This window comes from Chelonia mydas, chromosome 2 (genome assembly GCF_015237465.2).
Source record: "Chelonia mydas isolate rCheMyd1 chromosome 2, rCheMyd1.pri.v2, whole genome shotgun sequence".
In the NCBI taxonomy this organism is placed as follows: Eukaryota; Metazoa; Chordata; order Testudines; family Cheloniidae; genus Chelonia; species Chelonia mydas.
Window position 1 is genome coordinate 194205751 of NC_057850.1, and position 20346 is coordinate 194226096.

Sequence of the window (20346 nt, forward strand, 5' to 3'; positions counted from 1 at the left end):
GAGGATAATAAAATCTTAAAAGTCTTGCCCTAAGGTCCTAGGGCACAAGGGGGATTGAGAGAGCTATCAGCAGTTGCCTGTGGGGAGATGCTGATGCTAACGCTAACAGAGACACACACAGAAAGAGGGGTATCTGTTTCTCCCAGCCCAGAGATAGAAGTAATTGGGTTGAATAGAATTTACCAAAGTTTACAAGTTTAAAGATTGAAGATAAGATAAGGAGAAATATGCAGATAGGTCTTTATTGTTATAACGTATCATTGATTGCTATGTACCTTTGGGTGAACAAATAAATAATGTTTTATATTGAATCTGTTTTTGTGTCACTTTAATCAACCACTGTCAAAGGTCCCCAGAATAAAAGGGTTTACAGTTAAGAACATAAGAATGGCCATACTGGGTCAGACCAAAGGTCCATCCAGCCCAGTATCCTGTCTACTGACAGTGGCCAATGCCAGGTGCCCCAGAGGGAGTGAACCTAACAGGTAATGATTTAGTGATCTCTCTCCTGCCATCCATCTCCACCCTCTGACAAACAGAGGCTAGGAACACCATTCCTTACCCATCCTGGCTAATAGTCCTTAATGGACTTAACCTCCATGAATTTATCCAGTTCTCTTTTAAACCCTGTTAGAGTCCTAGCCTTCACAACCTCCTCAGGCAAGGAGTACTACCGGTTGACTATGTGCTGAGTGAAGAAAAACTTCCTTTTAGTCTCCTCTTTTCCAAGATGAAAAGTCCTAGCCTCTTTAATCTCTCCTCCTATGGGACCCGTTCCAAACCCCTAATCATTTTAGTTGCCCTTTTCTGAACCTTTTCTAATGCCAGTATACCTTTTTTGAGATGACGGGACCACATCTGTATGCAGTATTCAAGACGTGGGCGTACCATGGATTTATATAAGGGCAATAAGATATTCTCCGTCTTATTCTCTATCCCCTTTTTTAAATGATTCCTAACATCCCCTTTGCTTTTTTGACTGCCACTGCACACTGCATGGACATCTTCAGAGAACTATCCATGATGACCCCAAGATCTTTCTCCTGATTAGTTGTGGCTAAATTAGCCCCCATCATATTGTATGTATAGTTGGGGTTATTTTTTCCAATGTGCATTACTTTACATTTATCCACATTAAATTTCATTTGCCATTTTGTTGCCCAATCACTTAATTTTGTGAGATCTTTTTGAAGTTCTTCACAGTCTGCTTTGGTCTTAACTATCTTGAGCAGTTTAGTATCATCTGCAAACTTTGCCACCTCGCTGTTTACCCCTTTCTCCAGATCGTTTATGAATGGGTTGAATAGGATTGGTCCTAGGATTGACTCTTGGGGAACACCACTAGTTACTCCTCTCCATTCTGAAAATTTACCATTTATTCCTATCCTTTGTTCCCTGTCTTTTAACCAGTTCTCAGTCCATGAAAGGATCTTCCCTCTTATCCATTGCCAGCACGGTTGTGTTTGTCAGGTTAACACAGTTGGTAAATGGGGCTGCAGGAGAGATCGAGTCTGGGAATAGTAGGTGGTTTCAGCTATGGTAGGTGGTAATTGTAGAGACTGAAGGGGTGGACTCAAGAGGGACTAAAGGGGTATAAAGCACAGGTTTCCCTGTAACCATGACAACATATTCATTAGTTGTAAAAGGGAGATAATCAATCAATGCCACCAATGCAACTGCCAAGCCTAAAATCATATTGACTGAGTTTGAAGAGACTTGAAGAGTCCAGCTATTACTGGGGGAGTTTTGCTACAAATTTCTTGATAACCTTCCCCCAACATAGGAAACTAGAGACAGGGTGATAATTGGATAGATAGTCTATGTCAAGAGATGGGTTTTGAAGTAAGGTTCTAACAACTGCTTATTTGAAAGAAGCTGACTCCTTTTGCTCCCTTTTGACGTTCCTCGCCAACAAAGATTCCAATATCTCTCAAAAGGCTCTCACCAGCCAGGAGGACACAGGATTAATTCACAGGTCATGACTTAGGCAAACTCCAGTGCCTACAGAATTTCAACAAGTGTCACTAACTGAAACTCAAGCAGAGGCAGTTTGGTGGGCTAGGCTATGCTACTAAGAACTCATGCTGTAACTGCAGAGGCAGACAGCTTACTTCCGATCCAAGCAATCTTATCTGCATGCTAGTTTGAAAACTGTTTCGCAATGAGAAACACTGGACTCTGTCACCAGATGTAAACTAGCTGGATTAAAAAGAGTATTCATTGCCCAGAGCCGTTCTGCCACTCTGAGTTTCAAGGATGCTATGGTGGAAGTGAATAATTTTTTCTTTGCCTCCTCTACATAGGGTTACCAGATAGCAATTGTGAAAAAACAGGACCAGGGGAACAGGGGAGTGGTAATAGGTGCCTATATGAGGAAAAAGTCCCCCAAAATGGGACTGTCCCTTTAAAAACGGGACAGCTGGTCATCCTACCTCTACAGCCATTGCTAAGGCCCTCAAATCTCTTTATGCTGAAATTAGTGGACTTTGCCACTGATTATCTAGCTTTATTCTCTGTTTCATCTACTGCAGGATATTTGTTTGTCATGGTAACTGGAGAGGACAAAGCCAAGGAAAAGAGGCTTTAAGAGACACTGGTATTTGATTGTCTGGTTGTCGAGTATCACCAACCCAGCAGTACAGTGGTGGATTGGCAACGCTTTATTCTTCCTGTGAAGCCTGTTGCGTTCCAGTAGCCTCTTTAATGGACTTAATGCGCGTGGCTATGCAAAATAGAATAATACAGAGTAGTACTGACTTTGATAATTTTATACTCAGAAGACACGCAGCTAACAACATAATTAGCTGCACTTTAAGAGAAAAAAGTTGTCTGTCCTTTTCCCTGTATGGAAAGTGCACTTTTGTCTCAAATCAGGGGAGGTAATTGTTGGTTCATGACAGATATAATTTCTACCCCCTCACTTCCAATCCCATCTCAAAATCCCCAGAGTGTAGTTGAGCCAGCAAACACCACAAACTGTAGCTCTGTTGGTTTTCCATGTGGGACAGTTTTCTACTTTGCTCAAAGCTATCCCTTCATGCAAAGTTCATTTTACTAGTAAGCATCATTGAACCAGAACTGAGTTCAGAGCTCCAGGGAAAATAGGCCTGAGCATTTATCCACAATGCCATTTAAGATGGCTGAAATTTTTTAATTCTAAGTTTGCTAATTCAATTGTAGTGCACTACTGCTCTTCTGAACATCTGAGAACTTAGCTTGTGCCTCATAGTCACTGATCCAAAACAAACCTGTTCACACAGGTAATAACGATCCACATATGTCAATTAATCTAATACAGTGAAGATAGTTCTATGCTACAATGGAAAGGAAACAACTTTCATTTAATAATACTTTGTAGGATAGATAACATAAGTTAGTTAAGTAATTCATATCAATTGAAAGTGTAACTTTTAAAAATGGGATTGTGTGTTGCTTTTAAACGTTTTGAACAGGATTATCAACTAGTATTAATGAGACATGTTTCCTGCAGCCACAAGCTGAACTTGCTTGTGCAAACAATCAGAATTGCACTTGAATATCAATTTGTGTGTCACTCAAAAATAGAAGTGTGTAACTGTGGGTATACACTTTTAGAGGCCAATTTTGAAGTGTGGCCTTCTGAGACTTCCTGGCTCGTTATTCCCCCCCCCCCATACTATATAGTGTGTATTAGAATGCTAGCCCACCTGCAGTCCTCATGAGTCAACCTACTACAGTTGTACTGCTGGAGGCTTGACTTAATGGGTTTTTGTTTACATTCCTCTAAAATATTGGATTGACTAGTAAACCTAATTTTTTTAAATATCAACAAATAATGTACAAGAAGTTATCTCCTTCATCCCGTAGCCTGTTCCCCCCCCCCCCACACACATCCCAACTTCAAATATAATAGAGAATGGTCTGGAACCATAAAGTTTGGATCCAGAACAGTATCTGAACTTCTCAAAAAAATTGTCAGTTTTCACATTTGGGTTTTTGTTCAGACCATTTCTGTCCATAACTACATACAAAATAAAATCCCCAAACACTCCCATGGAGGTGCATGGGAGTGTTCCTAGTGCAAGAAGAGAAGTGGCTTGTACAGCCTGAGGCTTATAGTATGTTAGCCAATACCCCCGGTAGTGCTGTTCATACTCTGAATTCATGGTCCATGTGTGAAGACTGTGTCAGTATGGCATGACATGTTTCCTATGCCTAACTCTGTCATCCTGCTCTGCTGCTGCAAATGCTACCCTTGTTGTGCCAGATTTCAGAAAGAGATGGCAATAGTCAGTGTTTTATGACTGTAATGCCATCACAGGTGTCTAATGCAAGCACTAATCAAATGACTGGAGCTTGAGTTATTTATTTTCAACATGGCATTTTGTTGCATTACATTCGTGTGCATTTTATCTTTTTCTAGACTATTTCAATTGTTGTCTTACTCTCCATACTCCAGAATAAATCATATAAAGTTGTCATATTTATCCTAATATTAGTGATGTCCTATTACACTGTTATGACTTATGTTGTCTGCTTATTTCTGTGAAAGTTAAGAAAAAGTATTATGCATGTATGAGTACACACACTGAAGTAGGTATGTGTAATGGACTATATAATATTTACTTATAAAGCTGAATGTATTGGCCAGAAGACATACACATTACAGTAACTCCATGCCCATAACATTATAAGCTTAGAGAGATACAGTACTGTGTTTGTAATCTTAAAATCATACTGCACTCTAGTGGGGAATGCTTTCAATGCAAAAGATGTTAGGTATTGCACAACATATACAAACTGGAGTTTCTGACTAGTTATCTAATTAACTTCTAATAATAGTAGGAAATTAATAGTATGTTAATATTTAGTTCTTCTGTTTGACATTTGGTTAAATGCTGGATTTCTTCATTTAAAATTGTGTTAGATACATAAAATATAACTCTCTGATGATGGATTGGTACCTCCAGCAGATTCCAGAGGAGTTAGACTTCGGGGGATCCCTTTTTCTTCCCTAGGAGAAATTCTTACTTCCACAAAGAAGTATTTGGAGGAAACTCCACAAGAAGAATCTGAGTTTTCTCATTACCTCTCATAGGTTTTCCTATAAGGGAATGTAATCTGGCCCATAAAAGACACCCCATTATCACTTTTGGTATAATACATTTATTTAATGATAATTATTCACTTCAATGTTGCGGGTTTTTTTTCATTTGGTGTTTGTCCTGGATCCAATGGTTTAATCTTCTTTTAGATTTCTGAAATACTATACCATATAGAGAGTTAACTGTATTTGTAAGCAGAAAATAAGCCAATAAAACTGACTCAGCTGATCCTGAGAGATGCTGACTTTACTGAAAGTCGTAAATGCTGAGCCGCCTCAGGTTTGGGTGCTTGTTCTTTGCATAAATTGTAGCAAACTGTTTTGAGTAAATATTCTTCAATTTACATAAATGAACCCGATATTAATTGGAGATGAAGCAAATCTGGAAACTCAGATTGAAACTCTCAAATTTCAGGACTGGAATGTTCATCTCTCAATTTGCCCCTTACGCTTGTTTACAATTCAGTGAATACTTTCTGGTTCTGATATAGCCAAAGCCTTGAGATCAGTGGTGGGCAAACTGTGCCCCGCAGGCCACACGTGGCCCATAAGGGTAATCCACTGGCGGACCACCAGACCGTTTGTTTACATTTGCACAGCTGCCCGCAGCTCCAAGTGGATTACCCTGATGGGCCGTGCGGCCCTCTGGCCGCAGGTTGCCCACCACTGCTTGAGATGGTAGTTGAGCACGTGAAAGGTCTCCCATTTGGGTAGAACAGCTTTCAGTATTTTGGTGTAGTCTGGTGTTTCTCAAATGTATTTGATCGTGCTCCCACTTCTTTGTGTCTGTACTACTTTACGGCTGTCTCCCCCTCCCATTACACAAGTATATATACCAATAAAAAATATGCAACTCTCACTAAATATTAAAAACAGTCAGGTATTGATTCAAACACAGTCTGCAATCCATTGTAATAAGAGCAAAAGCAAAACTGAGATTGTGGTCGATGCTCACAATTAAATGTGCACACCGGGTTAATGTACAGATGGCAATGACTTCGTATACTGCTATGCAAGCTTAAAAGAAATCTGTCAAAATGCACAGCGCCATCTGAGGATCTGATATGTCTGGAGGAATCAGCTTTGCTAGTTATTCATTGCTGTGGGTAAAATGTGAGCAGTAATTCTGCCCCCCCCCCAATTTGATTGTAGTCAAATTAAAATCTGAAGCCTAGTCTTGATTTACTTTTGGACTCAGACTGTGGCATAAACCTAGTCTGGATCTGAAAAGAAAGATGGCCTTTGCTAACCCTCATGTACAGAAGCAGCGGTCTTTCACTTTCCTCAGTATGACTGACTTGAGTGTATTATGGAGGCATCAAAAGGGGCACCATATTTGGAAAAACTGAATGCAACTTCACTTAAAGTATGAAGTGCCTTGATTAAGTCTACAAGTATCCACTAAGTTTGCAGAACTGGTATTTTTCCTAATAAACTCTCACTGGGTACTGCATTCATATACCATATTCCTTCAATAATGAATTAATCTTGTTGTGTGTGCATGGAGCATTTGTTTGTTTGATTTGATTTATTTGTTTGATTTATCTGACTCCTGCCCACCCAATTTTAGCTGCTTTAATTTTAAAGGTTCATATTTGCATTTATTTCACTTTAGCTTCCAGGAGGCAAATTTTCCTTTCCCTTCTTCTCCGCCGAGTTCACAGGAATTACTTTTGGTTCACCCTGATGTGAGAGGAGAATCGGGATTTATAGATAAACCTTACCTTAAATTATGGTTGACTAAATAAGAGACTAAAATAAGAGACCGGTAATGCTTGTTTGTTGTTTCTCTTTAGAGTATTTTGGAGCAGAACAGGAGAAAATGGGCAGAATCTAAACAAAAACAGAATCATCTTTGATATTTTACTCTTGGTTTTCTGATTAATTTAGATTTTGACTTGAAAGCAGTCCAGACAAGTGCAGAGAGAGTGTGTAGGAGTTGTACGATAATTAAAGTGATCAATACAAGAGTGATCTGTCTGCAACTTGCACGGTCAGGATTTTTTATGCTTCTGGTATCTTCAGCATACTGAATCACAAAGATTGGAAATAAGCTTCAGCTTTCCCATGGGTTTTGATGGAAATCTTTCAACAGGGCCTCCAGGGTGTGCCTTATAATAATAAAGCAACTTATTGCCTGTCCCCTGTAGCCAGACACAAAATTTGTATAAATACTGGAATATAGCTATATGTTGTCCTCCACACAGAGCTTAACACTGGCCTATTTATAGTACTAGGTGATATGTAAAACTGATAACATGTTACTTACTTACAGTTTTCTTTATGATTATGTTTCAAGAGGGTTCAGCCATCTGATTTGCTCTTGGGGCCCTTAGAAGGACACTTACCCTTTAAGAACTTTCTTCCTTAGCTTTTCCATTAGCTCCCATTATTCTCAAATGTGGTATTCTACCCAGGAATGTGGTATTCCACCCAGGTCCTTTGTAGCAGGACCCTGGGGATCTCTAGCTTGTGGAGACTAGGAAACTGGAATCCTGCTTAGACTGGCAAGGTTCCCCCAATCCTCACGGAATTTCAAGTCCTGCTTTTTGGGCAGCTTTCTGCCAGTTTGCTGCTCATACAGGATTGTCCTCATCCTCTCTGACAACCACCCTGATCTGCCTGGGTTGAAGTTTGTTATCCCAACTATTACTGGTCAACCAATTAGCCACATCTAAGGAGGTAGCATCTCTGTCCCTTAACTCCTTCATGGCTGGGGCAAAGTGGGGTTATACATTCCATCTCATATGTAAATGTATTTCTGTTATAGTAAATAATTGTGCTTTCTCAGGGAAGGTTACTGTTTGGCTGCTGTAGATCCCATCCAGCGCTTGCTAAGGAAAAGGTTAACTTCCCTTCTGGCAAGAAGAAGGAATATAATCGCCTGTCCTTAATATGGAATCCTAGGGCTGGACCAGCTGTGCAGAATTGAGTCCTCATAGCACACTAAGAGGGAAGTGAGTTGGTGGGCGGGGATCTAATCTAGTAGTTAGGAAGAAGAATCTCTAAGAACTGGGGTGGGGCTGAGTAGTAACCCAAGAGGGTTCCTCTCCCCCAATCCCCTTCTTCCTTGTTGAAGGAGCATGGTGAAATGAGCCATGTTTCAAAATTTTGGTTTGGGCTTGGCTGAGGTAAGCAATGCCTTGTACCTTCGCTTTGTCTGAGAGAAGCACTATTGTATCGGTGTGTGGAGCTCACAAATAAACATACCTCTAGTGTGTGAAACTCCATTTGTTATAATTGTATTTGGCATTATCTAATCCTCATCTATGGAACTTTCAAAGTGCTTTATTAAGTCAGGTAGGCATCATTCTCTCTCTCTCCTCTTCCTGCCGCCCCCCCCCCCACCCCATTTTGCACTGGAGGAAACTGAGGTATAAAAAGAGGAAGTACTGTTACTTGCCGAAAACACAGTGAGTTAATAACAGAGCTGGGAACAGAACAAAGGTTTCCTGATTTCTAGTTCTGTGACCCTAACCATTAGAGTAATGTTTCTTTCACATAATGGTTCATTCTGCCCTTTTTGTGCAGCTAATGAACAAATACAGCAAAATAATAGGAAAGTCAGAATAGAATTTAATTAGAGAAGGATTTTGCAGGGACAGTTTACTCCAGGGACAGACTTGCAGGTCCTGTTAAAATGTGTAAATACTTGCATTCGCTTAACTTTGGGGTTTAACAAAGACTCACTAAGAGAAAGCAAAATGTGTGAAATGAAACTGTATACTTTAAGAACTAAAATAAAAAATGAAGACTAACCATTAGTGCTTCTCTCTACTTTCCAGGTGTTGAGATACTGTACATCATTCATGATCTTTATTTATTTTTTTTATTTAGAAAATATGAAGAAGCCCTGGAGCCCTGATGTACCGCATGGTAATCATTCTTACCCCCCAGGTTTCCCAAGTGTACCAGACAGGGAAAGTGAGACAGAATTAGCACCTGACGACAGTGAGGAAAAGGAAGAGAAGGAGAAAAAACACACCAATTTCACTTTGTGCAATGTTTGTAACATTCAGTTGAACTCTGCTGCTCAAGCACAAATCCACTATAATGGCAAATCACATCAGAAGAGATTAAAACAGCTCAGCAATGGAAATCTTAAAAATGATAATGGTAAGCTTTAAACCTATATATTTTCCTCTTGTGTGAGGTGTATGTGCTTGTCTGCTTAGTTCATGCAGGCCTATTTAAACTGTTGGTTCTTTGCAATATTGACATAATTGACTTCGGCAAATATGTCATGTGAAAAATGTTCATTATATCGGTATTTTTTGGCATTTTTTTTGTAGTACTTTTGGTTTATACACACACCTACTTCAGTTTCTGTGCCAATAAGAAATAGAAGCAGCAAAGTTGATATCCTATGCCTATAACACTGAGGAGTAGCATTAGATTTAAGGTTTTTAAATGACTTAAATATGCCTCCTAGTAAATCTTCATGTTAGAACTCTTTTTGGTAAATATCGGATTAAAACAAATGGAACTAAACTTATGTCAAAATGTTCTCTGTGCAAGCCAAGTCAACTTATACCACAGTTTAGCCCACTATGTACTGTATGGTAGATAAAGAGTATTATTGATATGGATCTGAGAAAAGTAACATTAAATATGATTTAAAGATGATCTAGGCCTGAGCCAAAGCACATTGCAGTTAATGGAAAGAATCCCACTGGCTTCAGTGGATTTTGAATGAGACCCAACCTGAGTGTTTGTCTGTTGCTAATGGTTTTTTGTCTGTATTGTTTCAAAGGTACTGGTTTAAACTTTGGTGCACACAGTGTTGTTGGTCCAGGTTCTTCCTATACTCCACTTGCATTTTACAGAGTTTAAACCTATTCAGTGGCTTTTTTTGTCTTCAGACTTTTATTGAGCTGTAAAGCCTGTTAATAGAGTGTTTTACTTTTCATATTTTTAAGGCAGTAGCAACACTTGTTGAAATTAATTATTTGCATAACTGATTCTAATGTTGTTTTGCATATAGGGATAATACACCGATACTGTGTATAAAGATATTTTTGTTGCTGGTGTATTTTACAGTATATGGTAAGAAAATCATTCCAAGCCTGATCCTGTTTGATTTGCTCATTCAAGTCTTAATCCATGTCCCACTGAAGTTTATCAAAAGACTCTAATTGACTTCAGTGGGAGATGGATCAAAGATTCTATTATGTTAACAAGACCAACTGACATCTGTGAGTTTTGCAGAGTAGTTTTGGTCACTTGATGCAGTGTTTTTCCTATAAGTAATCAAGGTGAATGAAATGCTTGTAATATAAACATGGTTAGAATTTTATGTACAGAAGCAGGAAGAACCTATTCGAGATAATATCTTTCAACATCATTTTGGTTTATTTCATATAAAAGGGAGGAAAAATATAGGTTTCATCTAGGATCAGTGTAATTATTTATTATTTGTATTAAAATAACACATGGATGCGCCAGTCATAGTTAAGGGCTCCATTGTTCTAGACACTGTAGAAACACTGAGCAAAAAATGTGGTATCTGCCCCCAAAAATGTAGTTTAATTTATGTAATACCTTAAATTCTTAGGTCCTGATCCTGCAACGTGTAGTGCTCAGCTAGGCTGCTATGTCCATGCAGCGCTACACTGAAGTCAGTGGAGCTCTCTGTGGTTGTAGCCAGTCTGTTTGCATGAAACAGGTTACAGGACTGAGGCCTTATATGATGTATATATGATTGTGTTGTGTTTTTTTTCTTCAAACTAAATGCATACCTTTAAAATGTTCTGTACTAAAATCCATTTCTGGGATGAAATTCAACCTGTGCATAGGGTTGCCAAATGTCTAATCACAGAAACCCTTGCCCCGCCCCTTCTCCAAGGCCCAGCCCCTGTTCACTCCATCCCCCCTCCCTCTGTCACTCACTCTCCCCAACCCTCCCTCATTCATTTTCACTGGGGGCGGGGGGCGGGCTCTGGCTAGGGGTGGGGGATGAGGGGTTTGAGGTGCTGGAGGGGGTTCCTGGCTGGGGCAGGGGGTTGGGTTCAGGGGGGTGCAGGTTCTGGGGTGGGGCCAGGGATGAGGGGTTTGGAGTGCAGAAGGGGGCTCTGGGCTAGGGCAGGGGATTGGGGTATGTGGGAGGGGGTGAGGGCTCTGGTTGGGGGTGTGGGATCTGGGTTGGGACTGGGGATGAGGGGTTTGGGGTGCAGAAAGGGGCTCTGGGCTGGGGCTGTGGGGTTCAGAGTGTGGGAGGGGACTCAGGACTGGGGCAGGGGGTTGGAGTGTGGGAGAGGGTGTGGGGTGCGGGCTCCAGGAGGGAGTTTGGGTGCAGGAGAGGGCTCAGGGCTGGGACAGGGGGTTGGGATGGGGAAGCCAGTGTGGGGTGTGGGTTCCAGGCAGCACTTAACTCAGGCAGCTCCCGGAAGTGGCCAGCATATCCCTCTAGCTCTGTAGCCAGGGGGCTCTGCGCGCTGCAGTTCCTGGCCAATGGGAGCTGGGAAGACAGCGCTTGGGGTAGGGACAGCGCGTGGAGCCGCAGTGGCTGCCCCTATGCATAGGAGGTGGACATGCCAGCCGCTTCCCGGGAGCAATGCGGAGCCGGTTACGGAGCCTGTCAGACCCATTGCACCGGCAACTGGACTTTTAACGACCCGATCAGAGGTGATGACCGGAGCCACCAGGGTCCCTTTTCGACTGGGTGTTCCGGTCAAAAACCAGACACCTAGTAACCCTACCTGTGCAAAGTACTAATACGTGGCCTATGCACAATACACATCCTGAAAACAGGATTTAAGTGGTGTGTAGTCTTTATGCTGCCTCTGTGTACATGGCAGTAGTTCATCATTTGAGAATCTATTGCAAAAAATGTGATGATGTTGCGGAGATGTAATGGGAATGACTATTTCACCATGTGTAGGTGAATGTGTGTCTTTTTTTCCTTTAAAACAACCCAAATGCTCTGTTAGAATTGTAGGACTGCTAAAGAGTAGTTTTATGGAACTGTTCATAGTTCAGGTGTAGGCATAAGCCCTATTAAATCATGTGCACAACTCCTATTGAAATTAAACGCCAACAATGCAGATCATCAAAAGCACTGAGGTTATAAAAAAAAATCATTGTTTATTAAATGTCTTCAATGGAAGTTTCGATTGGATTATTGTAGTGAAATATGCACTAATTTATGTGATTTATAGAAAGTGCTCCTTGTAAGAAAAACAAGTTTATTTTTGTACTTTATGCCACGGCAGCAACAGAACTTGTTATGAAGCATCACTGAAATGAGTAATGTGTAAGATACACAGGCCTTGAATAATACTGAAGTATTTATATTTCAGAGTTATCTGAAGTAGAGTATTTAGTCTTGTCTCCTCTAAAATGTCCCCACATTATTTATGGCTGCATACATCAGAGAGGAGGTAATTGCACATCTAGCTCCTTGTTTGTGAGTGCAGTTTTTCAGTTTGCTTGAACACATGCAAAGTTTTTCACCCGTACCAGTCTGTTTAGAAAACCGCTGAAAATGTGGGCCTGGTTAACTTCATATCATGTCTAGAGAGCATAGGAAATCCTGAAAAATCAGGAAGTCTTCACAGAATGTATCGTGAGTGAAACTTTTTTGTGTATTGTCCTCTTTGCCTACCTATTTCTATATCTCTGTTTCTGTACCTTTGAATTAGGAATTTGCATGGCAAAATCTCAGCACTGCTGCAGGTTTTATTTGTGTTTCATTGTTTTCATTCCATAATGTTCTGCCATTGAAAGTGGGTTAGACATTAAGCTTTATTAATACTCATTTTCCCAGCAGACATAGATGCCGGAACTAGGAGTTCCCTGGCTTGAAATGGTTTCCATCATATTCAGGGTTTACAGTTTGGTTCAATGGCTTTCAGGACCTGCCTTATAAAAATTGTTTCAGCACCCTGGCAGAATCTCAAAGCCAATGCAATAGTACATTTTAATTAATCCCTGAGAGCAGACAGTATGTAGTCTAGTGGTAGGTGCTCTCATCTTCATACACAGGGATTTACAAACACCATTTCCATTAGCAGGAGTTACACATGTAAATCCCTGGATATTGAGATGAGAATGAGACTCCACCTTGAAACAGCTAATTTGATAAAGATAATAGTTATAATTTGTTCCCTTTCATTTGGGATACATATTAAAATATTAGGTGCTGTTTATATATCAAATTCTGTACAAACCAAATATGTTTGAGTATTAAAAAATCTTCAAAAATAGATATTGTTTAAACAAACAGGGTCAAAGCATACAACCATGTAGCCTGGGAGTTAACATGCTGCTTATATGCAGTGTCAGTGTGGAAACACAGGGACGGCTCTGACCTCATGTGGATCCCCGTGGAATCTGCTAGGTTTTGGGGTAGGTCACACATGCTTTTCCACCCACTGATGGGATAGTGTGGGGAGGGGCAGGTTCTGTGGGAGGAGGTAACCTAAACCCATTGAATTTTAGGCAGGATTTCACTGTGGACTTGTTTGCTTAAAAATTGAGAGTATAATATGGCCCTGAGTGAGATCTGGCCCGTTTGTTTTATCACATGCACATGTATCTATACTTTCAGCACTCTTTCTGCAATAACTGTTGCTTAAATAATACCATGAACTTTTAAAATAGGCTATTGAGCTGCTTTCTTTATAAAATGCCATTATATATATACATATGTATATAAAATCTGATTGTAAAAGCAGCCACTTGTTAAGCCCGATGTACAGGTCCAGTCATTCTTAATAGATTAAATTCTGCGGTAAATTAAATGATGAAAACAAACAGAAGCCTTTGTTTCATGAAAAAGTTTTCTAAAGCCTACACATGAGCAGTTACGGGGCTATCTCCTGTGTTGTCTGGCACAGTGAAGTGCTTGCCATCTGCAGTAGAAAATCCAGTTTCCAAGCGCAGTGATTCATGGATTGCAAAAACATCCAAGATCAGTGCAAGGCAGAGAAATATGCTTTTTTGAAGCTAATACACAATTGCAAGGTTGGTGAAAATATTGGAGTGCAACTGCTCCTTGTTTTGTGTCATCTGTGAGTTATTCCCACAAAGCAAGATGTGTTAGTGTTTTATATTGCGAGGGGAGTAATTCAAATTGAGAACAGATTTATGTGAAGTAACAGCCCCTCTCTTGCTTCCAAACAAATTTGCAATGGACTGCTGAAGAGAAGTAGGATTCAGCTGTATTATGTTTGACTGTGTAATTAAAACTTCTCACTACAGTCTTTATCTTCAAAATATAAACGAGATAGACTAGATATCTGGCTAGATATAAACCAAATAGAGCCCAAAAAAAAAGTTATTGTACTTTAGTATCCCTACATTATTTAATTATAAATTACATTGTTTTAAATATAAAGCCTGTTTATCAGAAAAAATACAGTATATAAACAGCAGCATCACCATGGTAAAAACTGCATCTCCTTGCAGGTATATCCATGTCTGTATTGAATTTTTGAAACTGAGAAGGAAAAACACTTTAGTGCTTTCTTTAAAGTAATTGCTGAATGCAGTGTGAACGAATGAAGTGCTGCTGCAACTAAAACGGCTTCCCTGTGCAATATTTTTTGTCAATATTTTAAATAAGGTAGAAAATACTGGCATATAGAGGATGAGTGTACAAAATGCATATGACGCCACTTCCCATGACTCAAAAAAATTGCAATCTAGGGCATTATTTGTTGTTTTGAACATAGGAGCCATTTACTTTAGTGAGGCAGTTGACAGTAGATCTTTTACCAAGCTCTGTGATTATTCAGTTCCTGAATTCACAACCCAGACCAAGAATTATTCAGTATAGTGAGTCCTATTTACGGTTTTATATACTGAAATCTAAGTCTTTTCAGGAACATAAAAAATCCATTCTGATAAACTGGAACTTAAATTTATTTGTAATGTAAGCCAGTCCTGTTTGTGTGTGTGTGTGTGTGTGTGTTCTTAGAAACTTATATTTTAAAAAGGTAACACATTACTATTAAATGTTCAGTTTGTACATGCTGCTAATTGTAGAGACTTGTTCCTCTCATAATTCAGCACTAAATATTGAGCATCAGTAGTCAATCCATAGTTATGTTTACATTGAGATTTGTGTTTAAAGTAGAATTAAAATCCATCTGTTTTACACTTTAATGATTGAATTTAGTTTCCAAATACAGTAACTCCTCACTTAACGTTGTAGTTATGTTCCTGAAAAATGTGACTTTAAGCGAAACGATGTTAAGTGAATCCAATTTCCCCATAAGAATTAATGTAAATGGGGGGGTTAGGTTCCAGGGAATTTTTTTTTTTGCCAGACACAGTGTGTGTGTGTGTGTGTGTGTGTGTGTGTGTGTGTGTGAGAGAGAGAGAGAGAGAGAGATGTGCATTTCCCCTTTAAGTACACTGCCTTGTTAAGTTAATCAGCAAGCAGAGACCAGAAAGATAGATTTTTCAGTGATGACCAGTAATGAGGCAGAATTTGTTACAAGAGAAGAAAAGTAAAACGCAACTCATGCCTAATTTAACAAGCTAAAATAAATTCAAAGCAAAGGTCTCTCTCCCCATGTATTTCAGAAGTCTCATTGGCTGAATTTCTTTCCGTCAGGATCCCTTCCCCAGTCCAATGCTGCTTCCTCAAGAAAGAACCTCAAGAAGTCGTCAAGTCCAGCCCCCTGCACTGAGACAAGTCCTAGTAAACCTAGGCCATCCCTGACAAGTGTTTGTCCAACCTGTTCTTAAAAAACACCAGTTATGGGGATTTCACAGCCTCCTGTGGAAGCCTATGCCAGAGCTTAACTACCCTTATAGTTGGAAAGACTTTCCTACTGTGTAACATAAATCTCCCTTGCTACAGATAAACCCAATAACTTGTTTTCCTACCTTCACTCAACATGGAGAGCCAATTCATCACCATCCTCTTTATAACAGCTCTTAACATATTTGAAGATTATCAGATCCTCCCTCAGCTGTCTTTTCTCAAGAGTAAACATGGTTAACATGGGAGTTCTCTAGCAAACTCATGATAGCTGCTTGGGAACTCAAGTGAGCACTCAGCTACTCTGTTAAGCCTGAGATAAATTGGATTGCTAATCCATGCCTTCAGCTGAGCATAAAGATTGCCATTATACCTAAGATAAGAAGTGCCAGACCTGAAGTTTTTCCTCCCTTCCTTGTGCACCCTCATCCTACATTGAACCCTGTCTCTCTGCTTTCATCTTTTCAACTCCTCTTTCTCATTCTGTTGCTCCTCCCAAACTTCCTTCTCCCACTATTCCCTTCATTGCTTTCTGACCCTTGTGTTGTCGTCCTCTTTTCTGACAAACGACTACACTCTCTACACCTGAATCTGTGTTTCAAACATGCTTCTTCCATAAAGGTGTCAACAACAGCGTCCCCCGCAAAATCTATTTTAAATAATATAGATTCCTGCATCACTTTGGGACAGATACTGCCATCTGAAGCATTATTTAGCTGAACTGAATTGTCCGTCCAATTTTAAATGAATGCTCACTGAGGTAGGGATTATTTTAATCTGTTTTGGATGCATTAAGCACACTTGAAACCCAAACACTAATATAGTTGTTATTCGTTTCAGCTACCCTAAGAATAGTCCCATTTGTATAATTTTAAAGATGTATGGAAATTCTTAATCTGCCATTCTTCACTTCTTCCTGAGTGTGGCATCAGTATCATTTCTGAGAGAACTAGCATTTGAGCTGTACTTGTTTAAATTCCCTGACTGTTGAAGCCTGGTTTGTATGGCCTCCCCTCTCATTCTGTTTATATCATTGGTTTCAATATAGACTATGATGATTGTGAATTCTTTCCAAACCCTGTCAGTCACTTGTCTTCCTTTTTAATGTGATGTCTTTTTCTGCTTTGGCATTTGGCAGGCAACAAATCATATGAGTCATGACCACACACTATACTTATTAACAACATTTCAAGGTATTAATTTCTCCCCAACTGTCCAGTTTTTCTCCCACTCTGTGTAGAGGCATATGTACAATACTTATGTCTTAAACCTACATTTCCTTGTCCCACCATCTGTGCATGCATTGTAATTCTTAGGATCTCACAGAATTTAAAATTCTGTTTGGTAATATATCTTGTGAGATTTACATGGGACATTACAATTTCCTTTTTCTTCTGTCCACAGTAATCCAGGTAGCACTTTCTTCTGTTCTTGGTCTTCTATTCTTTTCACTCAAAATCTGCCTTGTTCTTGGTAGTTGCCTTTCTGAATTTTTCATCAGGTAAAGTTTCATTCTGTGATGGGGCAAGGCCAGATGGCAATAGAAAAGTAGTGGGAGATAGATATATTAGCTCCAGGCTAAACAAATCCCTGGTACCAGGATAAGTGAAATGGCAGCTGCTCCAGGTCAATTAAGACACCTGGGGCCAATTAAGAATTCTCCAGAAGGCAGGGAGAAATGTCCCACCAGCTAAGCAGAGCCACCGGACCCTGTGATGTATCTTTGTTGTGCAATATTTCCAAAAGATGTTAGAACTCTTTAGAAATGGGAGCAAATTCCAGCAATGGCCACAGTCAGAGAGAGGTTCTGACTTTACACTGTCAGGTCATCCTTTTCAAGTGTGTAAGAGCTGTGTGATCTTGTGTCCTGAAGGAAGTGTCTTGCAGCAGCTAACAGAGTGGTATCTGTGACGGGGGATCTAAAAGAGAGGCAATATAAAGTGAACAATAAAAATGTGGGGAGAATCCTCAGGGATTAAAGAAAATTTGAGCGGGCACTCTAACTTAGCTAATATCAGGGACTGGGTGCATGGTCAAGGGATACTGTGGGGTGTTTTTTCTTCACATAATTCAACATAAGTTTGACAATTTACCCAAATAAATCTATGTTCTCAAAAAGCCTTTGAAATGTAAGACTAAAACAAACTTTACTTTAAAGCCTCTTTAAATATTTTTACAGCTCGTTAAATTGCCTACATTGTGTTCTTGTGTATGCCAGTTACATACACCAGCTCTCTTACTCCAAGGCAAACTACCTAGTTTAAATTAAATAGATACGATCCTTGCCTCAAAAAGATTAAATTAAGGAACAAAATTACTATAGTTTAGAACTCAGTCGTCTCCAAATTTCCGCTAGTAGCAGTGACAGAGGGAAAAGCAGATAATGCAGGGGTTTCATCATGTTCTCCATTAATCAAAGATACATGAAAACAAATATGTCTGTTCCTGATGATGTACAAGAGTACAAATATTAATTGCATTTCAATATAATTCCAATAAAATAATTAACTTTTAAAGCAAATTATTGAAGCTATTAAGAGCAGAACCATTGACATATTTATAATATAGACCAAATGGCTCAGTTTAACCATGGGCACATTAATTAAAAATAAGTTTGAAAGTTTGGCATGAAAATATATGGTGGTTGGTTAATATCTAATGTTTTGTGTTGAACAAAAATGTGGTATTTGAAACCCAGTATCAAAAGTACTGTATATCAGCACCAGTGTGCTCTTAGTTTGAACTTAAAATCTCTCACTTCTAGAGAATAAAAAATGGTCATAATAATTCATTATATTCTCTTTGACTTTTATCTGCAACTCTTTTGACGTCAACGGCTCTTGTTACATACAGACATGAGGAAGCCGAAGAAAAAATCATGGAAGTACCAGGCTTGGACAATAATGTATTATCCTGACTTGCAAAGCTGGCATTTAAAGACTTATTACTCAGAAATGAAGTTTCTGGAGAACAGTTGTAAACTTCTAAAGTTTTATGAACATCACAATTTAAAATTGTGTAACTTCAAAAGAAAACAAGCAGTATTTCTGTCGCTAAGTAAGAACACTTAAATAAGAGAGGCTGACTGAATGCATCCGATGAAGTGAGCTGTAGGTCACGAGAGCTTATGCTCAAATAAATTTGTTAGTCTCTAAGGTGCCACAAGTACTCCTTTTCTTTTTGACTCAACATAGAGGCCCTGAATACTAGTCAGAAATGAAGTATTTCAACTTTACCGTCACATCTGGGATATTAAAGCAGGGAATGCTTTTGCCCCTGTCATCTATCTGTCTGTCTCTCCTTTGGTTCTATTAAAAAGACTTGTTTGTAAGTACTGGGGTAGTTATAAATTAGCCATAACATTTTGCTGTGCAGGCTGAAAATACATCTAGGCTGCAAAGATTCAGTCCAGTAACTTACATCTCTCTGGTCTTCCATCAAGACCCGCATCAGGAAATCTGCAGTGGGGCCTGGGCAGAAATTGTTTGCCCCCTGTTTTAACTTCTCTGAACTGAGACATACTGACTGTTGGATGGCCCTCCGTGAAAGATTTTACAAAAAGGGCATTATGGAGCATGGACTAGGTCTAGGTTTATGCACATACACTTCTTGACATGACAGTGGTTTCTAGCCACAGTCCCCATCAGCTTATTCTTATTTCAAGTAAAAATACCTAGATCTTGGGGCTAGCTTGAGTCAAAATGGTAGTGCAGTTCTTTTTGCAGGGTTACCTGTTCAGATATTCACCATGCCTGTTTACAGGTGCTATCAGAATTTTGTTGAATTGATTTTTGTCAAAGATCTAGAACAAACTAATTATTTTTTGGCTCATCCATTAACCTTCCAAACAGCATCTAATTGTGGCTTTAATTTGCTAGGCAAACAATATGGATAAGATGTTCAAATTCACATCAATAGGAATTGGGCATATGGATCCCTGAATTGGCTTTGAAAATCTTAGCCTACATATTTTACTAATTGACTCTACTTGTTGATAGTGTAGATGGACAAGTCCAATGAGTCAAATCACATAAAAATTATTCTGATGTATTATTGTCTTTAGTTTTTAAAATTTTTCTCCAATATGTTTCCAAAAAGTTAATCACCAAAAAAAAAAATCTACTGTGTATTCCAGTAATAACTGGTAAATACTGATTTATGCCCATGCAAGGCAAAATAATTGAGACTAAAGAGTATAACTGTATCAGGGTCTTAACATTTCTAGAATGTTGTTGTTTTTATTAATGTGTTTTGTGTTGTCTTACACAAAACACATTAATTGTGTTATCTTTAGACAGATCTGTGTGACATCCTGAGTAATTGAGTTGTTGATAGTATTACTAGTGCTAGTCGTACCTTTATGTAACAATGATTTTTGTCAATAGTAATATCACGTGGTGTAATTGCAATTCAGTGCAGTTAACATATCTCTTGGATTTTAGTGAGAACAAATGTGCAGCTTCTTATCACTAAATTTTAGAGTAACTTCCGTGCAATTGTTCTTTTCTTGTTTTAGGCCTTATCAATAATAAACTATGCTTACTGTACTACA

The 20346-nt window shown here is 39.2% G+C and overlaps 1 protein-coding gene across 3 annotated transcripts in view; it reads left to right on the forward strand.

Annotated features, from left to right (window-relative positions):
• ZNF385D (zinc finger protein 385D) overlaps positions 1 to 20346 on the forward strand; it is a 602760-nt gene that overhangs the window by 125610 nt on the left and 456804 nt on the right. For 2 of the 3 annotated variants that reach the window (XM_043540932.1, XM_043540933.1), the window contains exon 2: positions 8921 to 9199. In XM_043540932.1, the coding sequence (XP_043396867.1) occupies positions 8921 to 9199 (279 nt within the window). Of the gene's footprint in view, positions 1 to 8081; positions 8215 to 8920; positions 9200 to 20346 lie in introns of those variants that run through there. The other variant, XM_043540934.1, reaches the window with a different exon arrangement.